Below are 8,658 nucleotides of genomic sequence, written 5' to 3'. Positions count from 1 at the left end.
CCACGGCTCCTGGGCATGGCGGAGGAGCGATGCTCCCGCTGTGGGACGGGACCATCCCAGCTCCCCCCAATCCCCCTCTTCCCCCTTTTTCCCATTGAGTTTCCATAAATCAAGCTCTGGCATCCCCCCCCCCCCCCCCCCCTTTTCCTTCCCCTGCGGCGGGTTTGGGGGTCACCGGTGACCCCTGGCAGATGGCGGGGGATCTCCCACCCCTTCCCAAGGAACTCTTGGAGCCGACCATCTGTCAGGGAGCTCAGAGCTCCCCAGCTCCTGCTTTGGGAGCCTCCGTGCAGCATCCGCACCTTGGGACCCGGCTGCTGGCAGCGCAGGCAGGAGGGGATGGGGGGGGGGAAGAAAAGAGTGTGTGGGGGTGCAATGAATTCTGCCCCCTCCCAAATCCATGGGGTGAGGAGGAGACGTGGAGGGATTATAGGGAGAATCCCAGTGCTTTCAATGGGGATGGAAGGGATCTTGTCCCACTCACGGAGCATCCTTCCCCTGGACCAGCCTGGGGGCAGCGGATGGGGTTAGGGCATCCTGGGGGTGTCCCCACCACAGTGGCCCTCCCCCTGTCCCCAAGGGGGTTTTGGGTTTGTCCCCAAGAGCACGGTGCTGAGGCAAGCAGCTGAGCTCCGGTTGTGGGGCTGGGGAGCTCCGGTTGTGGGGCTGGGGGCCTCTGGGGACCCACGGACCCCAGGGAGGGCACATCTGGGTGAGGAGGGAGGAGGCACCCACCACAGACCCTCATCTCCTTGTGATGAGCCCCAGGGAGAGGCCACCTCCGGGGTGGAGACCTGGGGGACCCGATATGGTCCCCAAGTGGGGCAATGCAATGGGGCAGGACCCATAAGCAGCTCCCAAGGCTCAGAGACCGCAGGGAGCATCCCGACCAAGAGGGAGCAGGGCTCCTGGCTGGCAGGAGCTTGCTTTTCCCAGTGTCCTCATCCCCGCATCCCATGGCAATGAGGGGCTGCTCCCGGGTGATAACTGAGGGTTTATTTCACTCCTGGATCCCACTTTGCATCCCAAATCCCTCCTGCTCCTCCACTGCACCCAAGGGATGCGGCCCTCGATGGGAGCAGGGGTTGTCTCCATCCTCCTGCTCAGCCACCACCGCCGCCCTGCCCAGCAGCACCAGCACCGGTCCTGCCCCTGTCCCAGCGCTGCCCAGTGCCATGGAGGCTGGTGTGGGGCAGCCCCTGGCCCCGCAGTGGGGCTGCAGCCGTCCCGTCCCCACAGCTTCAAGGGGAGACCACGTACGCGGTGGCGATGTACTTGCGGCCATTGCCATAGGTGGACTTGGTCCAGGGGTAGGTCTGGATGCTGAGGCTGTGGCCACCCAGGCTCAGGTGACATCTGTGGGGACATGGCTTGAGTTATAGCTCTGACCCCATCCTGAGCCCCACTGACATCCCCAGGATGCTCTCGATGCCCCCACACCAACCCTGAGCCCCACAACCTCATCCCAGGATGCTCTTGGTGTCCCCACACCATCCCTGAGCCCCATAATCACATCCTCAGGATGCTCTTGGTGACCCCACAATATCCCTGGTCCCCACAACCACATCTCCAGGATGCTCTCGGTGTCCCCACACCATCCCTGAGCCTCACAATCACATCTCCAGGATGCTCTTGATGCCCCCACACCACCCCTGAGCCCCATAATCACATCCCCAGGATGCTCTTGATGCCCCCACACCACCCCTGAGCCCCATAATCACATCCCCAGGATGCTCTTGATGCCCCCACACCACCCCTGAGCCCCACGATCACATCCCAGGATGCTCTTGGTGACCCCACAGTATCCCTGCTCCCCACAGCCGCATCCCCAGGATGCTCCCGGTTCCAGATGTGGGTCCGCACGGATGCCCGTGGTACTCACTCCCTCCCTGGCCTCGCGATGAAGCACAACGTGTAGAGGCCAAGCTCGAACTCGGGGCTGCAGCCGATGAAGGCAGCTCCCACCTCCTTGTAGAAGCCATCCCAGCTGAACTGCAGCCCCAGCACGTCCGGGTACGTGTCCCACTGGGGGAAAAAGGGGGTCCAGGACTCAGAGCCGCAAAGCCCCAAGCGCCCCCCACAGCAGCTTCCCACTGGCGTGAGGGCAGAGCCCCCAACCTCACCCTCTCCCTTATGTTGCGCTGTCATTCCATGCCCTTCCCACCCTCCTGCCCTCCATCCCACGGGAGCAGAGGGGATGCGGCATCCCGTTCGCCCCACGTGGGATGCGGCCGGTTTGGGATGCTGCCACGCATCCCGTGGGATCACTCACGGGCCCGTCGAAGTTGTGGCTGAAGTAGTTGACCGTTCCCTGCTTTTCCAGCAGGTAGAAACGAATCCAGTTGTGGAATCCGGACACTTTCCCCTTCTTCACCTCCCCTGGGACACGGGAGCATGGGGTGAGCCCCAGCCTGGCGCTGCCCATCCCGCCCCGTCCCAGCGGTGCTGGTGCTACCTGAGAAGACGTGCTCGAAGCCGCTGGAATCCTGCTCCCCGTCGCCGCGGGAGTAGAGCCCGAACCACATCTCCTGCAGATCCGCAAGGAATTCCCGCTCCGAGCCGTAGCGGTCTGGACGGGATGGTGGGAGCGGTGATGGCGGGTGGGAGCCGGGGGAGAAGCATCCTGACCCAGGGCTCCTCTTGATCCATCAGCCCTGACCCAGTCCTATCCCTGATCCATCATCCCTGACCTTCCCTTCATCTATTCCTGTCCCAGTCCTATCCCTGATCCATCCCTGTCCCAATCCTCTCCCTGTCCCAATCCTCTCCCTGATCCATCCCTTTCCCAATCCTCTCCCTGATCCATCCCTTTCCCAATCCTCTCCCTGATCCATCCCTTTCCCAATCCTCTCCCTCAATCCATCCCTTTCCCAATCCTCTCCCTCATCCATCCCTTTCCCAATCCTCTCCCTCATCCATCCCTTTCCCAATCCTCTCCCTCAATCCATCCCTTTCCCAATCCTCTCCCTCATCCATCCCTTTCCCAATCCTCTCCCTGATCCATCCCTTTCCCAATCCTCTCCCTCATCCATCCCTTTCCCAATCCTCTCCCTCATCCATCCCTTTCCCAATCCTCTCCCTCATCCATCCCTTTCCCAAACCTCTCCCTGATCTTCTTTCCCAGTCTTCCCCCTGATCCATCCTTGTCCTAGTCCTCTCCCTGACCCATTCCTGTCCCAATCCTCTCCCTGATCCATCCCTTTCCCAATCCTCTCCCTCATCCATCCCTGTCCCAGTCCTCTCCCTGACCCATTCCTGTCCCAATCCTCTCCCTGTCCCAGTCCTCTTCTTGACCCATCCCTTTCCCAATCCTCTCCCTAATCCATCCCTGTCCCAGTCCTCTCCCTGATCCATCCCTGTCCCAGTCCTCTCCCTGATCCACCATCCCTGACCTCTCCCTTTCCCATCCCTTTCCCAATCCTCTCCCTGTCCCACTTCCCTTAGGAACTTTACCCCGCTCCATTCCCCCCATCCCACCATCCCTGCGATCCCACTCCGTGCTCCTCCATCCCAACCCTCCCAGCCCACCTCCCACCAACAGGACCTTTCCTTTGGGACCCCCAACCCCCGTTCCCCTGCTCCCCACTCACTTTTACTCTGGAGGAAGGCGAAGAGTTTCTTCATGAGCTCCGTCTTCATCACTTCCCGAAGGAAGTTTTCCTGCTCCCTCAGCTCCTCCTCCGTCACCTCCTCCTCCTTCCCGGTGGCCCTCCGGTAATTATCCAGCAGCTTAATGAAGCTGGAATAGGTGGGCTTGGAGAAGAGCTCCTCATTGACGTACCTATAGAGCCTAGGAGACAGCAGAGGGGTTCAAACCAACCCGGAGCCCTCTTTGGTCTCTGGCTGGCCAATGCTCGCCCCATGAGGACCACTCACGGCTGCGGGGACCGGTCCTCCTGGTCCCCGGTCTCCTCGGGGGATGCTCGGTGCTGGGGGTTGATGGCGATGTCGCTGGGTCGGGCTTTGTTGTGGTCGGCCCTATAGAGCTGCTCTGAGATGCGCAGGAGGTCCTGGTCCGTGATGGAATCCCGGCTCCTGGAGAAACCCTCTGGAAGAGAGGTGGAAGCGCTTGGGATGCGGGGTCGCTGCTGCCTCCATCCTGGGACACTGAGATTGAGGTTGAGGGGTGCAGGAGGGCCCCAAGCCCACCCTTTGGGGCTAAAAGGAACCCTTTGTGGAGCACTGGGTGAACTGGGAAGCATCAGCTCCATCCCCTTGCTCCTTGGGGCTCATTCCAGCCCCATCTCCCATGGTTTAGGTTCATGGTGACCAGAGGATGGGAAGACCCTGCCTCTGCTTCACCCAGCTCTGGGGAAGGGTCATGGTGGTGCTGGTGAGCAGGCAGGAGGTGCTGGGACACATGGGGTGACCCCACGGAGGTGGTTGGATCCCTCGCTACTCACCACGGGAGTGAGCTGCCTCCTCGGCCCATTCTCCACCTGCACGGAGCCAAAGGAAAGGATGCTCAGGGTGATGGAGATGCGGGACCACATCAATAGGACACATGATGCTAACCAGCCCCTCTGCACCCCATGGCCCCCGGACCCCCGTGTCCACCCCATGTCCATCCCATATGGATGCTCACCGGGCTGGCAATGCCTGTAGTAATCCCCACAGCAGCTGTGGTCCCTCTCGCACTCGGGGCTGCAGTGGCACTCGTCCTCCTCGTTGTAGGGCTCCTCACAGCGCCCATAGCAGGAGTCAGGGGCTGTGTATAGGGCTTTGGGGGACAGAAACACCGGTGTGGTCCTCAGCACGGACCAAGCACCCTGCCCCATCCTGCCCATGGCCTGGAGCATCCTTCCTTCCCCTCGTATCCCCCTCCTAGGAGAGCCTGAAGCTCCTCTCTGGGGCTATTTGGGATGCTCTGCCAGCGCCGAGGGGTGGTGTTGTGATGGGGTGAGTCCTCAGGAGGCACAATTCCCATGGACACTCCTCTTTGGACGTGGATTTCCAGCACGCCAAGGCCACTTCACACCAGGAAACTCGTTCTTGACGCCCCACCGTTCATTCCTCCTTCTGATTCACCCTTTGAAGGCCAGGATGAGCAGCAATGCCCCAGGTGCCACCACTTCCAGGCAGGAAGAGTGCCACATTCCAGGCACCTTTATGTGCGACCTTCATCACCCTTGGGAAACCTGGGATCTCCTTCCTGAGCTCTTGATGGGATGAATGTGTCACTGAGCATCTGCTGCGTTACACAGGGGGGGCTTTGGATATGGGATGCCTTGTCGTGTGGCCATCATCGGGGGCGTGAGGGACACTTGGCATCAAGCAAAGAGGGGCTGTAGGAGAGCAGGAGGTTGGGTTTGGGCTAAGAGACAGCCCAGAGAAGGCGTGTTTACGGAAGGTGCTTTATCCTTTGTGCTGCCCATCAGCTCCTGAGGGCAGGAATGGCAGCCCAAGCGTGGCTTTCTTGGCATCCCTATGCTCCAGCCAGGAAGGTGAGCGGAGAACCATAGAACCATGGACTGGTTTGGGTTGGAAAAGACCTTACAGCTCATCCAGTTCCAACCCCTTCCCATAGGCAGGGATGAATCACGTTAGCCCATGCTACCCAATGCCTTGTTTGACCTCGCCTCCCATCTCCAACCCCATGAGAGATCCCAAGCAAGCTGCAAATGGCTCCCTGGAGGAAAGGGAGCTGCTTTCCCTTTGCCAACCTGCAACCAGGCCACAGCTCCAGCACCTCTGGCTCACCTGCCTTGAACTGCAGGAGGTGAAGGATGCCCTAAGGGCAAACCCTGACGCAAGGACCACGGCCACGTCATGCGGGTTGGCTTCAGTCCTGCTCTGGATCGCACCCAAGGCCTTTCAGAGCCCCATTACCGAGGCCCCACACGTGATGATGGGAGAGGAAGAACCTCTTGGCCCCATTGGGCAACCCAGCCCAGGCTGACTGTGCTGCAAGGACTCACTGCTGACTCCTTGGCTTCTCGCCACCACATCCCTGCCTCCAAAGCCACTCTATAGCAAAGGGAGTGGTAGGGAGGAAGGGGTTGCTTGGGATGCTCCTGGAGACCATCTCCCCTTGGTGATGCTGGAATGGGTTGGGTTGGAAGGGAGCTTGAAGCCCATCCAATTCCCTCCCATCCCAACCTGTTCCATCAGGATTCGATGACCCCCATCCCCAGGACATCATCCCTCTCGCTTCCGACACGTCACTCGGGATAATTCAGCCTGAATCATCCATCCAGGCTCGTTTTCCAGCAGCAATCCCAGAGGGATTGTGCAAGGCAGGAACTGCCCACACCTAAATCACTGCTGAGACATTGCTGGCGCTGGGGCACGTGCTGCCGGAGCGGCAGTGGCGCAGTGGGGCAGGAGCCCCATGGAGCCCAAGGAGGACCGAGCTCAGCATCACCCCATGGGTCACTTGTGGGTGCTGAGGCTTCACAGGGCAATGGGTGCTGCAGGGGGACCTCCCCTCCTCCTCACACATGGACACAGAGAGCATCCGGCCACCCGTGATGGTTGAGTTTAATGGAGCTGATGGAGCTTCCTGGGAGCTGCAGCCAAGGGATGGGGCTGGAGCAGGAGGACGTGGAATCATGGAATGGGTTGGGTTGGAAGGGACCTTAAAGCTCATCCAGTTCTATGGGCAGGGACACCTCCCACCAGAGCAGGGTACCCCAAGCCCCTGTGTCCAACCCGGCCTTGATGGGATGGAGCATCCAAACCTCCTCCATCGAACCCATCCCAGTGTCCCAGCACCCTCACAGGGAAGAACTTCCTTATCTCCAAGCTGAACTCCCCCTGTTCCAGTCTGAACCCATCACCCCTTGTCCCATCGCTCCAGTCCCTGATGCAGGTCCCTCTCCAGCATCCTTGCATCCCCTTTCAGAAGCTGCTCTTCTCCAGCCCCACTGTTCCCAGCCTGGCTCCTATGGGAGCTGCTCCAGCCCCTGAGCATCCTCATGGCCTCCTCTGGACCAACTCCAGGTTCTCCTTGTGCTGAGGACACCGGAGCTGGATGCAGTTTCCAAGCGGGGTCCCAGCAGAGCGGCACAGACGTGGCTCAGTCCAGCACATCCACACTCAGCCCTTGCCTGGTCCAGCCTGTTTTTCCAGCTCCAGGAAGCCAGGCCACCATTCCCATCTCATTTGCAGGTCCAGCCCTCCCCAGAGCAGCTTCTGGGACCAAAGCAAACTCCTTTTCCTTTCCTCCATATAGGATTTGGCAGGGGAACAGGGGCTGTTTCCATGCACCAGCATCCCAGTGCCTCCCAGTTTGGCTTCGGTGCACGGGGATGGGTTATGGACCGTGTCCTATCAGCACCTTGCTGCAAACACAGCCCAAGGCCCCATTTGAAGGACAAATAAACTTGCAAGCAAGGAGCTATGGATGCTCTGAGCTGCCCAGGTACTTAATGACGTCCTCCACTCACCGCCCTATGGATGAGGTACCAGGATACAGCTCCCCCCCTCCTCCCCACGCTGGAGGATGCAGGAGGCAGAGGCTTGCAGGGCAAAAGCACCCCAGGCTGCACCAGGAATTAAGGGATGGCCAAGGGGAATCCCTTGGGGAAGTCCCAACCCATCCTCATCACCACGGAGCTGGAGCAGGAAACCATCCCTCACCCTGTCCCTTGTGAAGCTCCGATGGATCCAACCCCATCAGGAGCTCCTGGTTTCTGGCAGCACCCCCCTGCTTCCAGCCCGTCCCCATGCTTCCCATGGGATGCTCCGGCTGCTGTCACCCCTCTGCCGGAGCCCAGCTCCATTACTCACTGCCAGCCACGCAGCCCAGGGCTATTCCTGCCCCGACCAGGAGGATCCAGGTCTTCATTACCCCGTCGACACCGGGCTGGATGCTTGGGAGCGTCCCGGAGAGCAGGTTGGGAATGACGGTGCTCCCTGGCGCTCCCTGCTATATGTGGGTCCCCTGGGGGCACGGAGGGGAAGGAGGAGCTTGGTGCCTTCACCCAAAACCCATTACGTGCATGGCTCAATCACAGCCTTCCCGCAGCGGGAGCAGGGCTGGATAATCCGGTATCCCGGTATTGCTCCATCCTGGGCTGCATGAACCCAATGGCCTTCCTTGGATGCTGCTTCTGGAGGTTGGGAATTCCTCATGGAGGCCTCCAGCAGCACCGGGACACAGCATCAAGGAGCGGGTTTTGTGGTGATCCCGTTGTGGTCTCATCCAGGGGACAAGCCCAGAGGCGGTCCCTGCCCTGCAAGGGGCTGCTATTCCCTAGGGAGCATCCCTAGGGAGCACCAACGGGAAGCTCAGCCCCTGCTTGGTGTGGTCACCAGCCTCTCCCCTGCCCACAGCAGGCTCAGTTCCGAGCATCCCAATGGGAGATGGTCCCAGATGATGGGGGTTTTGGTACATCCACAAGGAAGGACAATTCCCATTGCGGAGCACATCCTGTGTGCCCCCCAAAGGGGCCTGTATTGGACCAGCTCAGCACCCATCCTGCCTCCGAGAGCATCTCCAAGCTGCCCTTGGCCCATTGCACAAGCTCCCTGTTTGCAAAGGGGCAGGCCTGGCTCCAGCCCCATGGCCTCCTCTGGACCCATTTAGGGGACAGGGAGCACTGCTGGGACCACGCATGGGGATGGGGTTGGAAACCTCCTGCCCCATTGAGCACAACCACCCCAGCCAAAGCTTTGCATTGGGCTGGGAGCTGCAAGGAACCCACCTCCCACCCC

General features: G+C 60.4%; 1 protein-coding gene across 2 annotated transcripts; it reads right to left on the bottom strand.

Annotated features, from left to right (window-relative positions):
- Positions 1 to 1,017: 1,017 nt before the first annotated feature.
- ENDOU (endonuclease, poly(U) specific) lies at positions 1,018 to 7,985 on the bottom strand. Of its 2 annotated transcripts, XM_057413948.1 has the most exons (9): positions 7,732 to 7,985; positions 4,586 to 4,720; positions 4,404 to 4,439; positions 3,877 to 4,048; positions 3,591 to 3,790; positions 2,456 to 2,569; positions 2,273 to 2,379; positions 1,883 to 2,025; positions 1,018 to 1,356 (listed from the first exon to the last, which is right to left on the bottom strand). In XM_057413948.1, the coding sequence occupies exons 1-9, from the start codon at positions 7,787 to 7,789 to the stop codon at positions 1,242 to 1,244; spliced, it is 1,080 nt and encodes a 359-aa protein (XP_057269931.1). In that variant the 5' UTR covers positions 7,790 to 7,985; the 3' UTR covers positions 1,018 to 1,241. The 2 variants fall into 2 exon arrangements, with proteins under 2 accessions (XP_057269931.1, XP_057269930.1); XM_057413947.1 differs by lacking the exon at positions 7,732 to 7,985 and having other exon boundaries at positions 4,586 to 4,834.
- Between the last annotated feature and the right edge of the window lie 673 nt (positions 7,986 to 8,658).

The sequence above is a fragment of the Pezoporus wallicus genome, unplaced genomic scaffold (genome assembly GCF_028554395.1).
Source record: "Pezoporus wallicus isolate ANWC-B61680 ecotype Strahan unplaced genomic scaffold, APGP_CSIRO_Pwel_v1 contig_1, whole genome shotgun sequence".
Lineage (NCBI taxonomy): Eukaryota > Metazoa > Chordata > Aves > Psittaciformes > Psittacidae > Pezoporus > Pezoporus wallicus.
The sequence above is the reverse complement of the archived record's forward strand: the minus strand, read 5'-3'. Positions and strand labels throughout refer to the sequence as shown.